The 21,838-nt window shown below is 43.0% G+C and overlaps 2 protein-coding genes and 1 long non-coding RNA gene across 27 annotated transcripts in view; 1 reads left to right on the forward strand and 2 right to left on the reverse strand.

The window, feature by feature from the left end:
• LOC127527858 (uncharacterized) overlaps positions 1-21,838 on the forward strand; it is a 687,118-nt gene that overhangs the window by 261,633 nt on the left and 403,647 nt on the right. The window lies entirely within an intron of this gene.
• Positions 1-21,838, reverse strand: part of LOC114644514 (tripartite motif-containing protein 16-like) — a 428,510-nt gene that overhangs the window by 261,516 nt on the left and 145,156 nt on the right. For 2 of the 10 annotated variants that reach the window (XM_051927886.1, XM_051927885.1), the window contains exon 1: positions 9,968-10,620. The exons of the other annotated variants lie outside the window; for them this stretch is intronic. In XM_051927886.1, the coding sequence (XP_051783846.1) occupies positions 9,968-10,567 (600 nt within the window). In that variant the 5' untranslated portion in view covers positions 10,568-10,620. Of the gene's footprint in view, positions 1-9,967; positions 10,621-21,838 lie in introns of those variants that run through there. 10 annotated transcript variants of the gene reach the window in all.
• Positions 1-21,838, reverse strand: part of LOC114643665 (tripartite motif-containing protein 16-like) — a 484,979-nt gene that overhangs the window by 75,818 nt on the left and 387,323 nt on the right. The gene's annotated exons all lie outside the window — the stretch shown is intronic.

Genomic DNA, 21,838 nt, shown 5'->3' on the forward strand with positions numbered 1-21,838 from the left:
TCTCTTCAGAAAGATCATGTCTCGTCTCTTATAACAGAGAGATGTTTATTATGCTCATGTGTTTTGCTTTCACCATAGCCTTCAAGACCACCCAGCCACCCCTTTTAAGGGGTCAGCTCAGAGATGTGCAGGTTGGTGAGCCTGTGGTGACCTGATGATGGGCTATCTGTCAGGCAGACTCAAGGACTGTGTGAGCAACACTGGAGCAGCACAAGGAACAGGCCTGTCTGCTTTACTCTTCACTCTGCACACCTCACACTGGAAGGAAGACAATTTCTCTTTTCTTGTATATCCACAAATCACCCAAGGAGTGTCTCTGGAGCCCCCTACTCCAGATTCTCTAATAAAAGAGGAAAAACAAGAAGATCGAGGTTGAATACACACACAATAGAGCTAATGTGCCAAAGCCCCAGTCCACCTAAACTGCATGTCTTTCGATTGTAGGAGGAAACCCACATGAAGACAATGAGAACATGCAAACTCCACCAGGGACAAGTCACAGTCGAAAAATAAAATGTATTTCTAATATAAGGACAACTGAAGATGTACGTATTCAAGTGTATACAGACAGACGACATCAAGAGACAACATCAAACATAAATAATAATAATAATAATAATAATACATTTTATTTATTTGTAGGCACCTTTCTAAACACACAAGGACACTGAACAATGGACAAAACACAGATTATAAACAAAAGTAAAACACAAAAGTTAAAGTCAGACAGAGTAATTGTAATCAAAGAGAACAAGCCGTCTTAAACAAATGAGTTTTACGTTTAGATTTGTAAAGTCAGAATGATTCAATATTTCTAAGCTCAGGTGGTAGTGAGTTCCAGAGTAACTGAATGCTGTGCCCCCCTATGGTGCTAAGACGGACGAAGGGGACAGTCAAGTGAATGGAGGAAGAGGATCTAAGGGTACGGGAGGGAATGGCAACATGGAGGAGGTCAGGCAGATATGGAGGGGTGAGGTTGTGGAGAGCCTTAAAAGTTAGTTTCAGAATTTTGAATTGAATTCTGAACTTATGGAAGCCAGTGAAGCTTCTACAAGGCGGGAGTGATATGGTGAATAGAGGGGCTTCTAGTAATGATGAGGGCAGCTGAATTCTGGACCAGTTAAAGCTTATAAAGAGATTTGCGAGAAAGACCAAAGAATAGGGAATTGCAATAATCCAGACGAGAAGTGACAAGGCTATGAACGAGGAGAGCAGTGGTGTGTGGAGTGATGGATGGGCGAATACGATTAACGTTACACAGACTGGGAGATGTTATTGATGTGGGACTGAAAGGATAAAGTACTGTCAAGGATGACAACTGTGGAGAAGGGGAGACAGAGGAATTATCAATAACAAAAGGTAAATGATCAGTTTTGGATAATGTTGATTTTGTACCAATCAGGAGAACCTCAGTTTTGTCACTTGTTGTTATTTAATTTAAGAAAATCTGAAGAAAACCAGGATTTGATTTCTGCTATGCAATCAGTAAGTGAGGAGGGTGGACAGGAAGCAGTAGGTTTGCTAGTGAGGTAGAGCTGGGTGTCATCAGCATAACACTGGAAGCTAATGTTATATTTATGAAAGATATTACCAAGGGGAAGGAGGTAAGTAATGAAAAGGAGAGGCCCCAGGACAGAGCCCACCTGAAGTAACAGCGGTGGGCTGGCATGTGAAAGTTTTAAGCTGAACAAACTGAGTGCGGCCTGAGAGGTAGGATCTGAACCAGTCTAGTGGAGTGTGGGTAATGCCAATCGAAGATAATCTATTGAGAAGAGTCGTGTGACAAATAGTGTCAAAGGCCGCACTCAAATCAAGGAGGATGAGAATAGGAATTAAACCAGAATCAGCTGCCATAAGGAGGTCGTCAGTAAGTTTGAAAACTGCCGTTTCTGTACAATGGAGGGGGCGAAAACCAGACTGAAACTGTTCATACAGATTATTTGGAGATAAATGAGAATGAAGTTGAATAGTCTCTATTTTATCAAGAATTTTGAAAATGAAGGGTTGATTAGAAATAAGACGATAATTCCTGAAATTAGTCAGACTGGCACCAGGCGTATTCAGTATTGGGGATATTGCAGCAGTTTTAAAAGATGAAGGAACAGAACCAGTAGTGAGAGAAGAGTGGATTATAGCAGAGATAAGGGGGACCAGAGAGGGGAGGCAGGCTTTGAGCAGAACTGTAGGGAGGGGGTCCAGTTGACAGGTGGATGGCTTAGACTTACAGACGAGATCTGAGATTTCTGAGAAGGTAGGAAGCTGAAAAGAGGAAAATGAGTGAGTTGGTGGGTGAAATTCAAATGAAGTACCGGAGGATCTGTACAGAGAGACTGGTGAATCTTCTGGATTTATTCATTAAAAAAGGACATAAGGGAATTGCAATATTCTGTTGAGTAAAGGTGAGAAGGTAAAGAATCTGGGGGTATGCAGTGCTGGATTAACCATATAAGCAAAGTAGCACATGCTTAGGGCATCAAGGGTAAAGGGGGCACCACAAACATTTTTCATGGCCGAATTTATCACATAAATTACTAAATTAATTAAATTTATAGCCATTTTCAAAATTTTATGAAAAATGAATAATGCCTCCCTGTACCTCCCTATGCCGTCACTGTTCGTAGATGGCGCCTTACACGGTGCATTCTGCATACTGGTGCCATCTACGATGGGGAATTCCTGTTTCATGGCGATTCCCTTAAACGCCATGTTATGTCAAAATATTGTGAAAATAATTTCATTCAAAACAATGTTTTTATGTTTTTAAATAATAGTTAATAGTTGATTAAAAATGATTAATAATACATTTTATTTATATAGCGCCTTTCCCATGCTCAAGGCACTTACAGAATATAATAAAGAACGGCAGAATATACAGTATATAGCATTGTACAAACCAGATAAATAAATAAAGAAGATTAAGACAGTAAATTCTGAAAAAAACCAGACACCATAATTGATGGTCTCGCACACACACACACACAGGTTACATGAGCATCTTGACAGAGAAGTAAACTGAGAGAAAGGTAATAAAGTCAAGTCGAGCTAAAAGCCTTCCTGAACAGATGAGTTTTGAGTTGTTTTTTAAAGGAATTCATGGAGTCAGCTGACCTGATTAATTTTGGTAGGTCATTCCAGAGTCTGGGCGCTATACAGCTGAAGGCCCTGTCACCCATGGAGTGTAGATTAGTGAGGGGCACAACAAGATTACCAGAATCAGAGGACCTTAGTGGGCGGGCAGGCACATAGTGATGGAGAAGGTCACTGATGTAGTTTGGTGCGAGGTTATTTAAAGCTTTGTAGGTTATTAGTAGGATTTTATATTCGATTCTGTAAGACACAGGGAGCCAGTGAAGACGGAGCAGGATGGGTGTGATGTGCTCGCTGCTGCTGGTTCGAGTAAGGACTCTTGCAGCTGAGTTTTGAATAAGCTGGAGCTGTGATATAAGATTAGAAGGGGCACCTGCCAGTAGGGAATTACAATAATCGATGCGGGATGTGATAAAAGCATGGACAAGTTTCTCAGCATTAGAGAAGGAGAGGAAGGAGCGAACACGGGATATGTTACGGAGGTGAAAGTAAGAAAGTTTCTTAATGTGAATTATGTGGGCGGAATAAGTGAGGGAGGAATCAAAAATGACACCAAGATTTTTTACAGTAGAGGCAGGTCTGATGAGATCACTGCCAAGATGGACTGGGAAGGAGCTCATTTTATTAAGTTGCATTTTAGTCCCAATTTGCAGGAGTTCAGTTTTATTGCAATTTAATTTTAAAGAGTTCTGTTCCATCCAGGTTTTAATTTCACTAAGGCAGGTTGTGAGCTGAGAAAGCTCTGATGAAGTTCCACTTTTAACATTGAAGTAGAGCTGGGTATCATCTGCATAAAAATGATAACCCAATCCATAACTACGGATAATATGGCCAAGGGGAAGCATATAAATACAGAAAAGCAGAGGACCAAGGACAGAGCCCTGAGGGACTCCTTGTGTGACTGGCACGGAGCTGGATCTGCTGTTGCCAAAACTAACAAACTCTTGCCTATCACTCAGATAGGACTTGAACCACTGGAGGGCAGTGCCAGAGATACCCAGCATGTTCTCCATTCTGGACAGTAGAATGTCATGTCTGACCTGAGTGTCAAATGCTGCACTGAGGTCTAACAGAATTAATATGCTAGTTTGTCCAGAGTCTGCTGCCATAAGCAGATCATTGGTTACCCGTAGCAGAGCAGTTTCACAGCTGTGCCGCACCCTGAAACAGACTGAAAGTGTCCATCAAATTATTAGAGGTTAGGTAATTGGTGAGTTGGGAAGCTACAACACGCTCAAGAACTTTTGACAGGAAAGGTAAGTGGGAAATAGGCCGGAAATTGTTAAGATTGTCAGCATCAAGGCCAGACTTTTTTAACATTGGGGTTACAGAAGCGATTTTAAAAGTGAGCGGCACAGAGCCAGTGTCAAGGGACGAGTTTATTATTGTTGTAACAGTCGGGATTATGGCATGAAGGCAGGATTTAAGTAGTGTGGTGGGGATGGGGTCAGGTACACAAGTAGTCAGCCTCATCTTACAAAGCAGGTTATTAACAAACGCAGAGGTGACTGGTGAGAACTTAGAGAAGGAGCTGGATGGAGTGGGAAAGCAGGGAGAGATATAAACAGATGATATATTTATGTTAGTTGAATTATTTAGATCTTTAATTTTGTTACGGAAAAAGTGGAGGAATTCCTCACAGACTTCAGTAGAAGAGGTAGTTGGACCAGATGCGGGTTCGAGTAGTTTATTAACTACAGAGAACAAAACCCTTGGGTTATCATGGCCACTTTCTATTATTCTACCATAATGGGTGTTCTTGGCAGAAGTTAGTGCTTCTCTGTAAGCTCTTTGGTGGTCAGAGAAAGCCTGGATGTGCACGGTGAGGCCAGTCTTACGTGACATTCTCTCAAGGCGTCGGCCAGCTGCTTTCATAGATCGCAATTCTGAGTTATACCAAGGAGCTGAGCGCTTAAAGGAAACCTCCTTATGTTTTAAAGGAGCTGTTTTATCTAATGCTGAATGAAGGGCTGAGTTATAGTGGACAACAAAACTATCTAGTGTTGATGGAATAGGTGCAGACAGTAAAAGATCAGAAATGGATCCAGAAAGGATAGAGGGACAGATATTTTTAAGGTTTCTGTAAGAAATTTGTCGTTTACAGGTAAGAGGTGGGATAGGTAATGAGACAGTGAAAAATACTGCTTAATGGTCAGAGAGTCCCAAATCAGTGCTGTGAATGTTGGCAACAGATAGTCCAGAAGTGCAGATCAGGTCCAGTATATGACCATCAGAGTGGGTTGGAAAATCAACATGTTGTGTCAAGTCAAAGCAGTCCAGTAAGGACAGGAATTCATTCCTCAGTTTAGATGTAGTAATGTCAATATGGATGTTGAAATCACCAAGAAGGATAATTCTCTGAGAGTAAGAGCTTAGGTGGGTCAAAAGGTCAATCAGATCGGATAAGAAGGATGCATTGTATTTTGGGGGACGATAAAGAACAATGAGTGAGACAGGACCTGATTCCGTTATTAGTTTAAGAGCCAGGCACTCAAAAGACAATGGGCAGTCAATTGGGAAGCTTTTAATGTTTAAGTCTTCTCTGATAATTACTGCAAGTCCACCTCCTTGTCTTGAGCCGCGAGGCTCTGAGTGGAAAGTGAAACCAATTGGAGTCGCCTCTGTGAGAGACGCAAATTCATTCGGTTTTTGCCAAGTCTCCGTTAGACACAGAATATCAAGTTTGGTGTCAGTGATGAGTTCTGACAACACCAATGCTTTGCCATTAAGAGACCTCGAGTTAAACAGTGCAATATTACATAATGAGGCTTCTTTCTGCACAGAGCCGCAATCAGGGTTTATTTCTACATAATGCAAATTTGACACACCGACAATTCTATTTCCAGGGTCATGAGAAGGACGGCGTATTCCTGAGCAAATGCTGCCGGTGGTCTTTTCATTCGCAGCCCGGCGGTGGCGGCGACCTGACCCGCGATGTATATATTTCGGGCGCTGCAAAATACCGGCGTCCTTTAGGATGTTGCAGTCAGACCATTTGCTCTGGAAAAACTGTTTAATAAGAAGGAGTTTGTCATGGGAGTATTTTAGCATGATGCTGAGTAATACTTATCTGAATAGCAGTGGAGAAGCAGCACAGCACAGCGGAACTGGTAGCACAGGCGAGTGTGGTAGCGTAGGTGAGCAGCCATAGCAATCGGCAAAAAAGCATAGCAAGAGGAGGTAGCAGGAGTTGGAGGTTCCAATACACAGCCACAAAATGTAACGCTTGGTAATTTCAGGCGTGATCACCCCGGAGCCATAAGCCAGGTTAGTATGAACATCAGATCAGTTCACGTCGTAGAGTACTGTAAGATGAAACGGGAGCAGATCAGCAAAGCGAATTTAATATAATCACAGAGACAGATCATCCCGAGGTCGTAGATTGCCAGGCACAAAGAAATGCTTGAAGGTTCTCGTCCCGTGATCCACAGACTCAGCTGTTCCCAGTCAAAGTAGAGTCCATAAAATCTGTAAATATAAGCCAAATCCATACAATTCGAGTCAGCTGTATCCACGAACTATACGTACAATAAAAGAAATAAAACAAACGTAAAAGTGTAGAATTAGGCGAATTTTGCGAAAAGTGCTGTTTACAGGGAGGAGCGGCAACAACATGCGTGCGCCAGCGTCCCCTCACCTGTTAACTTTTTTTTTTCCCCCCTATAAGTTAGTAAGAGATAGAATCTTCTTGCTATATTTGAGAAACAGTGTGATATTAAGTTTAGTAGTGTTTAGAACAGGTCCCAGTAAAGAGGGATTTGATAAACCCATTTTAAGTTTAGAAATGGGATAAGCATACAGTTTTCTGACCGTTTTGAAATGGTTCAGAAATTATAAGTGACTAGTAACGATTTAAGATGTAACCAGATTAATCTTAGAACAAAATTTTTTCTTATTATAATTTTTTCTTTTTTTTTGCTATTTTAATTTTTCTTCCTTTATTTTTGTGTGAACTGTTTCACTTTTAAAATTTAACTAAACTTTTAAAAACGAAGATATTTTGTCTGTGGAGTCATTTCTGCGCGTAAGGCCTTTGCTGAATCCCATTTTTTTGAGTTTGAGCTGCAGAATTTTAGAAACTTTGGGAAGACGCAGCTACACTGATATTATCCATTTGTATATTGAAATCCCCCAGAAGTATTATGTTTGATGAAACAGCAGATAAGTGTGTAAGGAAAACAGCAAAGTCGTTCACAAAGTCATTATTTGGTTTAGGGGGCCGGTAGACAGTTGTAATGATAGTAGGAATAAGTCCAGTTAATTGACACACAAGAGATTCAAAAGAACTGAAGGCAGGAACAGACAACGGCAGGACTTTCCACTTCTCACGATACATTAAGACGAGACCTCCACCTCGGCCAGAGCCACAGGGCTGAGAGATGTAAACAAACCCCGGGGAAGTTGATTTGTTAAAATGGGAAAAGTCATTGGGTGGTTGCCATGTCTCGGTTAGACAGTAAAAGTCAAACTAACGATCAGTGAGGAGGTCGTGGATGAGAGGCCTATTGCTTGTGAGTGAGTGGATGTTCAACAGACCGAAGTTGACAACGGCGTTATCGTATTTAACAACAGTGTTAGCCAACTGGGCTAGGCTGGATAACACACTGTGGTCAGCGACTCTACCTAAATTACGTGGAGGACATCGAGAACTGGACCAGATGGAGTTTATTATTATCGAACTGTCAGTTTTGATACTCCAGCGGGACCCGTGGTGGATGTACCTCCGACAGGGGAGGAATACGATGTCTGGGTGGACATACAGGCCAGTCAGCAGAGGCTCGGACAGGTGAGTACTGAAGCAGGTTGGATAGTGAGCGACAGGAGGGACCAAAAATACACGAACCAAATAAACATCTGACCGGTCCAGAGGTAAAGTGAAGATGAAGACAACTCGGATGTGCGGAGAACAAAGCCAGGTAAGTTTCAAATCAGGGATAAGCCTAAGAATAGTCCATACAGCCAAATCAGCAGTCCAGATAGAAATCAGTCTAGCTTTAAATGATTAAAAATAAAACTCAACGAATAAATCTGCATGAAAGAAAATGAAAACAGCTGCTTAGTCCATTAGATTGTAAGTTAATCATAAGAAAGATAAAGAAGATAAAAAGTTAAAAAGTTACCAGAGAGCAGCAGCGACCAGTCACACCAGCGTTCGCTCAACTGGAAGTATCTGTGTTACTTTAGTTGGTTCATTCTAATGCACTTACAGGAAAGGCACAGAACTTGTGATTTTATTTCTCATAATTATAAACCAAATAATTTCCCAATAAACATCATTCATTCAGAAGCAGCTTTTAAATGTTCTCGTCTCAGTTCTGCTTCAGTTCTTAGTTACTTATTAAGTTTCTAGAGTCAGCACTGTGATGACAGTTTGGTTTTCCTCACAGGTTGCCTGCACTCCCTTACAGCTCCTCTGTGTGTGTGAGACGCTGCTCTGAACTGATTCAAGTCCACTTTAGTTTTCTTACTGAATTTATGAAGAGACCCTCACAACAGCTACAGCCTTCTCCTTCACACAGTTATGGTGACGTCAACTCCCAGAATTCACCCCCTGACTTTATCTTAACTACGGAGTCCCAGTCAGAAGTTCTCAGACTCTGAGCAGGTGAACTCCTGACTTGGTTTATGGTCACTCAGGTGGAGGTGATGCTTTGAGAGAACTCAGTTGTTTGGGGGCCATCTTGGGGATCTCATCCTGAGCTGTTTCATGACTTGCACCAGTCTCACCAGGATGGACTCCAGCAGCCAATGGTCTGAATTTGAAACATCAGGTTTATAAGGTCCAGTAAAACCTCGATTATCAGTCAGGGGTCAGGACCGAAGCTGTGACGGATAAGAGAAAAGACGGATAACAGAGCAGCTACTTAAAAATAACATACAGTAGATTAGTTTAGCGGACAGTCGTAAAAAACTATATTAACAAAATGAATTAATTTATATAATATTGTAATGACCAGCGTAATAAGCTAATACAACTCAGAGGTCCTGGAGTTTTCTACGTTTTATGTTGAGTCTTCGTTCCCTCACAAGCGGTGTCCTGTCTTACACTCCGTTATTTGGTTACTGAGCTCACCTCCTAAACAATCACAGAAAGCTTTCCCTACCGATCAGTTGATCTCCTGCCACTCTCGTTGTGTCTTTTTGATACCACAAACACTCCTGCTTATTGTCCCCTGACTCCCTGCTCCACACCTTCACTTCTCTCCTCACTTCTCCTGTCCGCCCCTCACAGAACAGAAGCCCCTCAGCCAGTCCCATCACTTACAGCTTTCCGCCCTTTCTGCCCCCACACAGAGCATCACAAGCTGCCTGTACACCACAATATATTAACACAACCTGATATAACAGAATATATAAAGAAAATGACAATGCAGAAGACCATTAACATTAATACAGAATAACGTTACCATCAATGGTTTCCATTTTCAACACATTTTTCAATTATTTCAGATTCCCACTTTCTATCGTTCACTGTTGGCCTTCCTACTCCGTCATTGAAGTAATACTTGAAGAGCTGTTGCTGTTTCGTAAACGTTTAATAAGTTCAAACACCACACACATATGTTGATAGGCCATAACAATGTATAGTAGTTTAGTTTAATTATAACAAAAGAGAAAAGCTACAAACCGCCATTAAAGCTGAAGGTACGTAACGGACACTGGGATTTCTGTTGTTCCAATGTGCAGAACTCGCAGTAGTAATCGGGAGACGCTGGCGTGCACAAGGTGGGGTTTTTATTATTTAGTCCTGACAGTTAATCAAGTGACAGATAATCGAGATTTACTGGAGATGAAGAGATTTCTCTGTCACATTAAATGTACAAATTCCTTAACTCAAAGTTATTCAAACAGTTTCCATTAAACACTAAACATCACTCACCTGCTTTTCTTCTCTTTCCTTCTCCAGCTCGACCATTTTATGCCCATTATGTTCAGTCATTCCACACATCATGCAAATACACATCTGATCAGTTTTGCAAAACATCTCCAGACTTTTCTGATGTTTCTCACAGAGTTTCTCCTTCAGATTTCTATCGGGATCAACTAGCTTGTGGTGCTTCAGGGCGTCTCCTTCATAGTGAGGCTGCAGGTGAGTCTGACAGTAGGAGGCCAGGCAGGTGAGACAGGACTTCACCGCTCTGAACTTCTTACTAGTACAGAAGTCACACTCCACGTCTCCAGGGCCAGCATAATTCTGAGGAGGAGGAGTAGGAGGAAGAGGAGGAGGACTGATTGTTGTCTTCTTTAATTTTTTGATGACTTCATTAAGCAGATTATTTCTTCGCAGAGCAGGCCTCGTGGTGAAGTTTTCTCTGCACTGAGGACAGCTGCACTCTTGGCTCTGATCCCAGCAGTCCGTGAGGCACTTCAGACAGAAATTATGTCCACAGGGGATTGAGACGGGGTCAGTCAGGGTGTCCAGACACACCGAGCAGGTGAACTCGTCCTGTAATCCACACAGCGGGGCTTCAGCCATCATCAGTCTGAGGAGAGGCAGGCAGAGAGAATCAGTCAGAGGAACAAGGAAGTGACTTGTGAAGAAACGAAACTGAAAGTTTATCTGAGCTCAGTGAGGAGGAGGAGGAGGAGGAGAAGATTTAAAGAGAAAGCTGAGAGCTCACAGAGAGAACATCTGAGGAGACACTGAGGGTGAACAGTTAATGTGAGACAGGAGCTCAGAGAGTGAAGACCACCAGGTGAGAGAAGAGATGACCTGTCACAGGCGGTCTGCTAAAGTGTCATTCACGTCAGTATTTCTTATTCATTTATTATACATTGAAGTCCACATTAGTCCTCTTTATTAAACAAATTATCCATCCCATAATAAGTTCTCATCTCCTGCTTATCAATAATAATTTTTTTTTTTTCTTTGTCCATGCCAGGAATTTATCAGATTATTCAGTAAAGACCCAAACTGAAGCCCAATCAGTTTAATAAACAGAATAATATGATACATTAATTAACACAAGGACAGTAGAAATATGAAAACATCTTAAAAACTGATAACAGACACACACACACACACACACACACACACACACACATCAGGCGCTCGCCGCTCTCGGCTCCTTCACAGTTTTTTAGATTTTCTTGGTTATTCAAGTCGTTTTATCTCAGGATTTGTGAGATTTAATCAAGTCTGTTGAACAGGCTCGTCTACTCCTGCACCCTACGATTAACACACACAGATCTGAGTCACACAATTGGGTATAAGTGATGCCCTGATGCCAGTCGCTCTGTAATAGCTCACCTCAGACTCATTCCACTTAAGTACATAAGAGTGACCCCTCCAGCCTGTCACTTCTCAGTGCCCCACACTGGGACTTGCTGTCACCAGGACTAACAAATGTACAGATATCTCTGAGACACATGAAGGCTCGTATAACATTTGGTTTCATGCCAGTTACCAACCAAGGTGGTCTTACTTCTGCCGCCCTTGCTCTTCTGTAGCCAGCAGACACACCACATGCACTTCAGATCAGGTCATCTACCTCAACCTAAGCTATTCAGGCCTGGCCAGTACTTGGATTGGAGACCATCTAGGAAAAGCTTGGGTGTCTGCTGGAAGAGGTGTTGGTGAGGCCAATTGGGGGCTTACCCGGTGGTCTGCATGTGGATCCCAATGCCCCAGTGCAGTGACGAGGACACTGTGCTGTATAAATGGTGCTGTCCTTCAGATGAGATGTAAAACTGAAGTCCTGACTCTCTGTGGTTATTAAAGATCCCTGTGTGTCCTCCATAAAGATGTCTTTGCTAAATTGCCGTCCAAGGCCTTGTCATTGTGCCCCCCTAATCGTCCCCTGTCTCTCATTAGCTAACTGTTTCTCTCACCACTTCACCTTCTAATAGCTCATGTCTGTTGAGCATACTGGCACAAAAATGTCTGCCATCACATCATCAGGTGGATGCTGCACATCAGTGGTGGTTGAAGTGGCTCCCCACTCACTGTGTAGAAGAGCTCTGAGTAGTGAGAAAAACAATATAAAAATATAAAGAATTATTATTATTATTATTCAAGTGCAACCTCTCAGTGTTGATAACACCCTGGGCAAGAAAGCAGTCATTTCCAAAATCCGTTGCTCTAATATTTACTTCAGTCACTCAAGAAATAAAGACAAAGTATAGAAATGACAAAGGAATGTGTTATTAAATAATCTGTGATGTAATATAAGTGATCAGCGTGGACCTCAGTGTTATCATGTGCAGAGCACCACCTATTGGAATGTAAGTCAGGTATTAATAAACAGATGGCACATTACAAACATTTGTACTAATAGAATGTATTGAATGTTGGAATGACAAATACAATGTGTATGTCTCTGTTATATACAGTTTCGTATGAGATTTGTAAAAGCCATGTTAATGTTTGAGATGTGTCATCTGTTGGAATGACAAATTTAACATGATGTCTCTGTTACACACCATTTGGTGTTGGATTCCTAAAAGCAGTGTTAGTATTTGTGATGTGCCATTTGCTGGAGTGACAAATGCCTTTAATTTTATTACTACAAATGTTTGTGTTGTGCCATCTGTTGGAATGAGAGAGACATACAAACCGAATGGACACGCAGATACACAGACACAGAGACACTTTTCCTTTTATTAAGGTTTAGAATATTGAGAATTTTGATTAGGGATCAATATGCTTTATTATTAGTTTTAGTGCTATTAGCTATGTAAAGTGTAGGCCTGAGGTAACTTTAAAAGGACACCATTCATTCCAGCAGAAGGGCCCTGGCCTGCCAGCCTTTTCACAGGCAGATCTTGTTTTGTGAACGCCGGTGCTGAGCCGCTCAGTGACAGAAGACAAACAAACTGCAGGCAGGGCCTTTGGCTGTGTGAGTACTGGGCAGGCTCTTAGGCTGGCACATCAAACATATAAGAACTTAATGGCATTTACATTTATTAGGGCTGAGTAATACTTTGGGCAATAACATTAAAATAAAACGCATTCTGATATCTGCCTAGTCTGAGCTACTGTATATCGGGGTTAAGAGCTGATTATTGAAGGTTACGGACCTTTCACTGCACATCGATGTCCGTGAAGTTAGCAGCAGCTTAGCCCTGACAGACGAGTTTGTAGGCTTTTATATGAGCACACAGATATATGTTAGATTAGCATTTAGGTTTATATGCCAGTGCTTCTTTGTATGTCCTAACGATAATAAATAAAGTTAGAGCAGAACATATTAGTCAGCTTATTTAATCAGTTGTTAAAGACTTGTCTTTTTTCCTTCTTTCAAGCATGAAGCTCCATGTCGAGGCTGTCCGTAGTTTGGCCCTCATCAGTGAAGCTGCGGGGTGCCGCTTACTGGCACAGTTGCCATTTATTTTAACCTTACAGCAGTGGGGCTCAACCTGTGGAGCGAGATATCTACAAGGGGGTCACAAAGAAAAAACAGAAATTGAACAAGAAGCTATTGTGATGATGTGTAATTAATGTTTTCTGTTTACTCTGTTTAGAGCAGGCTCTGCGTTTTTACAACTACATACAGTGCATCCTGAAAGTATTCCCAGCGCATCACTTTTTCCACATTTTGTTATGTTACAGCCTTATTCCAAAATGGATTAAATTAATTTTTTTCCTCAGAATTCTACACACAACACCCCATAATGACAACGTGAAAAAAATTTACTTGAAGTTTTTGCAAGTTTATTAAAAATTAGAAAACTGAGAAATCCCATGTCCATAAGTATTCACAGCCTTTGCTCAATACTTTGTCGATGCACCTTTGGCAGCAATTCCAGCCTCAAGTCTTTTTGAATATGATGCCACAAGCTTGGCACACCTATCCTTGGCCAGTTTCGCCCATTCCTCTTTGCAGCACCTCTCAAGCTCCATCAGGTTGGATGGGAAGCGTCGGTGCACAGCCATTTTAAGATCTCTCCAGAGATGTTCAATCGGATTAAAGTCTGGGCTCTGGCTGGGCCACTCAAGGACACTCACAGAGTTGTCCTGAAGCAACTCCTTTGATATCTTGGCTGTGTGCTTAGGGTTGTTGTCCTGCTGAAAGATGAACTGTCGCCCCAGTCTGAGGTCAAGAGCGCTCTGGAGCAGGTTTTCATCCAGGATGTCTCTGTACATTGCTGCTGTCATCTTTCCCTTTATCCTGACTAGTCTCCCAGTCCCTGCCGCTGAAAAACATCCCCACAGCATGATGCTGCCACCACCATGCTTCACTGTAGGGATGGTATTGGCCTGGTGATGAGCGGTGCCTGGTTTCCTCCAAATGTGACGCCTGGCATTCACACCAAAGAGTTCAATCTTTGTCTCATCAGACCAGAGAATTTTCTTTCTCATGGTCTGAGAGTCCTTCAGGTGCCTTTTGGCAAACTCCAGGCGGGCTGCCATGTGCCTTTTACTAAGGAGTGGCTTCCGTCTGGCCACTCTACCATACAGGCCTGATCGGTGGATTGCTGCAGAGATGGTTGTCCTTCTGGAAGGTTCTTCTCTCTCCACAGAGGACCCCTGGAGCTCTGATAGAGTGACCATCGGGTTCTTGGTCACCTCCCTGACTAAGGCCCTTCTCCCCCGATCGCTCAGTTTAGATGGCTGGACAGTTCTAGAAAGAGTCCTGTTGGTTTCAAACTTCTTCCCCTTACGGATGATGGAGGCCACTGTGCTCATTGGGACCTTCAAAGCAGCAGAAATTTTTCTGTAACCTTCCCCAGATTTGTGCCTCAAGACAATCCTGTCTCGGAGGTCTACAGACAATTCCTTTGACTTCATGCTTGGTTTGTGCTCTGACATGAACTGTCAACTGTGGGACCTTCTATAGACAGGTGTGCACCTTTCCAAATCATGTCCAGTCAACTGAATTTACCACAAGTGGACTTCAATGAAGCTGCAGAAACATCTCAAGGATGGTCAGGGGAAACAGGAGGCACCTGAGCTCAATTTGGAGCTTCATGGCAAAGGCTGTGAATACTTATGTACATGTGCTTTCTCAATTTGTTTATTTTTAATAAATTTGCAAAAATCTCAAGTAAACTTTTTTCACGTTGTCATTATGGGGTGTTGTGTGTAGAATTCTGAGGAAAAAAATGAATTTAATCCATTTTGGAATAAGGCTGTAACATAACAAAATGTGGAAAAAGTGATGCGCTGTCAATACTTTCCGGATGCACTGTAGGAAGACAGAAGGTGCGTGCGCAGGGGAGGGAGGAGACAGGAAGGAAGGGGGTGTGGAATATGTGAATATGGATAAGGAGAGAGAAAGAAAGTCTAAAGAGTCAACAGTGAATGAAAAACGGGTAAAGACACAACACATAGTGACATTTCATTGTTTTATAGGTGTGCCTAGCGATCCTAAACTGCAGGCTGGTGAAATTGTATTGTTGTTCTGTTCTGTTCCTGTTTAAGGCTGTAAATCAAATAAAATGGGAATAATTTGAAGGGGGGGATTCTTTTCTATATCCACTGTACAAATGATTTTTATGCACCATCTCTTGAGATGACAAATGCAATGTATTTTAGGACTACAAATGCTTTTAATGTACTATATGATGGAATGACACATGCAAAGTAATTTATTACACAATTATTTTTGCTGTGCCGTCTGCTGAAATGAAAAATTGAATGAATTTTATTACTAGAAATGTTTGTGGCTTGTGGTGACAAATGCAATGCATTTTATTGCCACAAATGTTTGTGATGTGCCATCTGTTAAAATGACAAAGTCAATGCATTTTAGTAACAAAGATGTCTGTAATCCACCAGCTGTTAGAATGAGAAAGGCAATGCATTTTATTATCACAAATATTTGTGATGCGCCATCTGTTGGAATGACAAATGCAACAAAATACATTCCAGTAGATGGTGCACTGCATATGTTAACACTGGGGTCTAAGTTGATTATTTAGATTTTGACAAATCTTATACTTTTAGCAAAACTAATTCTTAACAACAGAGATTGCTGTTGAACCACCTGCAGCTGTTAACCCTTCGTACAGCACCGGTGACGTCAAGCAGCACACTATGGGTTGTCAGTAAAAGGGGAGTGAATAGAGGACGCTGTATCACTCACAACAATATTTGCAATTTTACCACACATCTGTGGTGCGATACATTACAAACATGTAGTTTAAGAAATGCTGTCTTTGAGACTTAAAACCTTTCACATATCAATGTATTATATAGTGCCTTTCATGTCTATCTATATATATATATATATATATGCAGTTTGCATGCAAGTAATTTTGTGATCCTGTCAACTATACTAAAATTAATATCTATCTATCTATGTATGTAGGGTCCTTACTGTCACATTGTACAGACTCCAGTGTAATTGTATTTTATTTGCATTTGCCAATCATTACCCCTACGGCACTGTGGCTACTGAGTCTAATTAACCTCACCTTAAATGTCAGTCTTCCTTACCTGGAAATCTTCAGCAGTATAGTGCCTTTCACATGTATCTGTTGTAGATTTATCGCGTCATCACTGCCTTGTGTACAGTGTCCAGTGAAGTTCTTCCTTGCCCATATTAATCTCTCCTCTCCAGCTCCATCATTAGTGAGTAGAAGTACCTGACCCTGAGAATATTACGCACACACAGCACACAATCAAGTGACAAGAGCAGACATTATAGGCATCCATCACTTATGCTTCACTGATATACAGCAATACAGCCACTGTGCTGTCAGATAATAATAATAATAATAATAATAATAATAATTGTCTGTCCTTAGTATATTCCATCCTTTGATCTAATCCCTCATTGTGGGGTAAACACACACACACATACACACACATACACACACACACACTCTCTCTGTGTCCACTTCAGAAATGCCAGTTCCCCCAAGTTGAATTATTCCAGAGTTTCAGAAGTTGATTGCAGACGTTTCAACACTGGGCCGATGGGCAGCACAGGGCCGATGGGCAGCGCTGAGCTGGCACTCCTGTCATTGCAGCACCAGGGTCTGCGTGGAGTCTCTATATTTGCATGAAGCGATTGAGAAATGAGCTGCTCTGCCTAACTTTGAAAAGGCTTAGCATGTGGAAGCCCTTGTGCTCGAGCTCAAACTATTGGTCACAATTGTGCTTGAGTGAAAGTTGAAATAGAAAAGCCATGCCATGCCAGATGTGGCCGTCAAACTCCCATGGAGAGGAGCCATGTGTTTAAACAGCTTTGTTTTGTCCTTTCACAGGTCATCATCATCATCATCATCATCATCAGAAGTGAACTGCAGTGACAGCTTGTCCAAACTGGGCACCGCAATGGAGAGGACGACATAAACTGGCAATGGAAGAGAGACGTGTGGTCATTAAAGAGGAGGAGTATGAGGAGGTGACCGCGCCAGTCAACGAGGACTCCAGTGATGCGGTGTCGGCGTGCATGTAGCAGGAGCGAAACACGGGCAAGAAACAAGAGGCCCGTGACGAGGACGAGAAGTCCGTTTGGAAGGAAGAGGACCTCGAGCTCGAGGATTCACCCACAGAGCCCCATCCGGCTTATTTTGGTTCCCTTCAAGGTAGATATGAGGAAGAGCCGCCTTCATCTGCTAGTAAGTTTAACTCACTGAATTTGATGATGGGCTTTGTTGCTTAGTGAGTACAACTTGGAATTGATGGCTTGCCGGGGCGAATGGTCCGACCTTGTCACTGTCATATGGGGTGGGGTTGTGCAGGAGGTGACAATGACAGATTATAAATGCAGTTCACATCCAAGGGCGCTAGAACAGCAGGGCCGATTCATTTGTTTCTGCCATACGCTGATGATACTTGGGGTTTGAGGGCGAAGTGTGACTAGGTGAGCAAAAGAATAGGAGCAGATAGTCTTCAAGCAAATTAAATGTCTGGATGCATATCCCTTGCTTGTGGTAACTTCATCAAGCCTGTGGCTCCTTCACATCATCAGATGGTTGCTTTCTTCTGATGTTCTGCTTACAGACGGGCCTTTCTTGAAGCGTTTGTAATTTCATGCTGATCCCTCACACTTCTTATTGTTCTACTTTTGCAGGTCTTTGTTCCTCCATTTGAATCAGTCCTTTCAGCTCTAGCGGTCACCTGAGGGGACTATAAAAGACAAATCACCTGCTAATTACTTCTAAAAGAAGCCCCTTACTTTGTCCAGTCCGGTTTAGAATTTCTGGGTGGGGTAAAATTAGAGAAGAGTAACTTTTTTTCATTTTACAAGATCTGGCTTTAATTTGAATTTCCCTAAAGTTTTTTATACGAGTATTGAAATGTCATACTTAATGTCTGAAATTTATCAAATCACCTTGAAGGAACACAACCATACCTGCTGCTCCCTTACCTTTTGTCCCGTTTACTTTTGAATTTGTAATTTCACACTGATCCCTCATACTTCTCATTGTTGTAATACGCAGTCATTTGTTCCACTGTCAGAGTCAGCCATTTCAGCTCTGGCAGTCACCTGAGGAGACTATAAAAGACAAATCACCTGCTTGACAGCCAAATATTTCTTACGATTTCTAAAAGAGGTGTTGATCATTTTGCAAAGTCCAATTTACAGTTTTTTAGGTGAAGCAAAATGAGGTTGTGTCATTTAATTTTCAGCTTTTTTTTTTAATTGTTCCACTGCAAATGAAACAAATACATCTGTGAAGAGCAGAACATTGTGAAATCCTGCAGTTTTATGAGTGCAAAGAGAAGTCGAGCAAAATGACCCCTTTAATTGGCTAAAAAGAAAGATTACAATATGAAAGCTTCCAAAGGCAACTCAGACCCCCTTCTTCAGGTACGATGTAAGTAATATAATCTTATATATAAACGTCTACATGTGGAAGTCTGTCTGGCCCGGAAGTACGAGGCTACAGCAATGAAGCTCAAAGAAAGCGACTCTGTCGCCAAAGTGAAACAGCCAAGAAAAGAGAACCTCTCTTAGCCGCTAATACACAAGTGAGGCGAGCACATCGGCAAAACGAAACCTCTGAGGAGAAAGAAACTTGCTTGGCCACTGATAGACAATGGAGGTGAGCAAATCTGCAAAATGAAACCTCTAAGGAGAGAGAAACTCGCATAGCCTCTGATAGACAAGGTGGGCAAAATGAAACTGCCAAGACAAGAGTGTAACGGCCGACCCCTTTACCCAGCCGGCAACTACATCTCCAAGACCTGTGGCCTGGATAATTTACTGAGATGAATCTAAACTCTCAAGCCGTACCTCTAACAAATTACACTTTTTCCCCACAATCGACGATGTAAATATAAGCACGCAAAAGCAGATGATGTAAAAAATAAACTGATTAAATGTATTAAATGAAACCACAAGAGCGAAAATAGAAACATAAACACATATAAATATTCCACCACCAAAGCAACACCAAATATATATATATATATATATTTATATATATACACACAAACAATAAACCCTCCCTTGCCCCTGTAACATATAACACACAACACGAATAACAAAAATGAATGATATACTGAATGATTGTGAACTTGAGTCCGGTTATAAAAACTGTCCTGAATACAGATGACTGAAAGACACCATTGCTTCGCCACGGTGTGATGATGGAGTAGCCGGGGCGCGGCACGTCACGGTCAGAGCGTGTTCAGCGGTGCGGGAGGTGGTGGATTCATTGCAGTCGCTGTACCTCGAAGATCACCATGGACCTGAGGAGGAATGCCTGGAGGATGTCTCACTTCCGTGGGAAGATCTGGCGCAACAACTGACCCGGATGGATGAGAAAGTCCGCGAGGTTGCTGAAAGTGCGCTCGGGCATGAAGATGCCTTGCAGGCTCGAATCAGCAGCTCCCAGGAGGAAATAAAAGAATACCTCAATGAGCAAGTTCAACTCCTGAGGCGGGAAATCGTGTTGTGCCTCCAGAGGCGAGATCAACGATGGCAAGAAACTCTTCAGGGGGAGGTCCAAAGGACTCTCCAGAAGTTACGTCAGTCACCCTGTCATTCAATGCTGTACGGGTCTCGTGGTGGGGGGGGGGTGAATACATCAATCGACTCTTTGTTCCTGGGGTGCGCCTTTCCTTTCCCAAGTTGGCGGCTCCTTATAACATCGATGATGTGAGGCGTATCTGGCTGTTAAACCTTTAACCCCAGAAGAGCTTATGGGGGTGATAGGGGCCTCCCTCTCGGGGCCGGTGCGGAGCTGGTGGCCAAGAAGAATATTAAAGACTGGGGATCCTTTCGTCGATCTTTCCTCGCGGCTTTTCTTACGGAAGATTATGAATCCGAACTGGAGGACAAGCTGCGATCCATGGTGCAACTGCCTTCGCAATCCATCAGGGACTTCGCATATGAATATCAGGCTTTGTGTTTGAAGTGGCGGCCAGCTATGTCTGAAGAAGAGGTGGTCCGCCGCATGCTTAATGCCTGTAACCCACGGTTAGCTGGGGTCTCAGGGGGGTGGTAGGGTCGGTGGAAGACCTGGTAAAGGTGGGTTCGCAAGTGGAACGGGACTGGGGAAACTCAAACACGTACTGGAATAAAGTACAAGCCAGTACACAAGAAACCCAGCCCCTAAAACCCCAGCGAGCCAAACCTTGCCGGTCGGAAGCCGATCTCGCCATCATGCAAGCGAGTACGTCCCACCTGATCGTCCCAGTGAAGCTGCAGGGGTGGCAGGTGGATGCGGTGGTGGATACAGGGAGCCATCACACCTTAATCCGCTCAAGCATGTGGAAGAAGATTAGCCGACCGACAGACAACTTAACAACTGCCCCGTCTGTCCGATTTGTATTGGCAGATGGGGGTGAACACAGGGCCCTGGGCAAAGTCCCCTTGAGGTACAGTGTACTCTCCACCACCTGGGAAATGGATACGTATGTCCTGGATGACCGGCACCTGTCCGTCCCGTTACTCCTTGGGCTGGATTCTTTAACCACCATGAGGATGACCATCCATCTCAGTCCCAGGGGGTACACGGTGCCGGGGGAAGGGGTATGCGAATTCATACATAAATCCAAAGAAGATCTGGGCTCAGAATTCATTGGTTTCTACGCGGCAGTGAGGAGTGACGCAAGCACCTCGGCGGCAGCCCCTGTGGAGGAAGAGCCCGAAGAGGTGAGGCCAGTGCTGAAGAAGTGGGCCGAGGTGTGGACTGAGAAATTAGGAGTCGCCCGGGGAGTTACCTACGTGATCCACACCTCGGACGAAATTCCAATAAGGCACCGAGCCTACTGCATTTCTGCACTAAAGAAGGTCCTAATTAAAGAACATCTTGATCGAATGCTCGCCGAGGGAATAATCGAACCATCTTCCTCCTCCTGGGCGTCCCCTGTGGTCCTCGTGAAGAAGACGGATGACACCTATCGTTTCTGCGTGGACTACAGGGGGGTTAACGGGAAGATGAGCCTAGATGCTTATCCCATGCCCCTGGTTCATGAGATTCTGGAGTCACTGCATGGAGCTGCAGTTTTCAGCACACTAGACCTCCTCAGTGGCTATTGGCAGGTGCCAATGGACGAGGGGAGTAAGAGGAAGACGGCAGTCATCACCCCTGAAGGCTTGTTCCAGTTCAAAGTCATGCCTTTTGGGCTTAAAAATGCTGGGGCCACCTTCCAGCGGCTCATGGAACAAGTCCTGAGGGGGTTGATAGGCAAGATCTGCTTTGTTTATATTGACGACGTCATTGTTTACTCCCCTTCTATTAAACAACATCTCCAGGACTTGGACACCATCTTCCAACGATTTCATCAAGCACACCTCACGCTGAACATGACGAAATGTACCTTCATTCAACCCCACATCCGCTTCCTCGGGCACATTCTTTCATCTGAGGTGGTTGCTGTAGACCCCGAGAAGACCTTAGCCTT

This window comes from Erpetoichthys calabaricus, chromosome 5 (genome assembly GCF_900747795.2).
Source record: "Erpetoichthys calabaricus chromosome 5, fErpCal1.3, whole genome shotgun sequence".
Classification (NCBI taxonomy): Eukaryota; Metazoa; Chordata; class Cladistia; order Polypteriformes; family Polypteridae; genus Erpetoichthys; species Erpetoichthys calabaricus.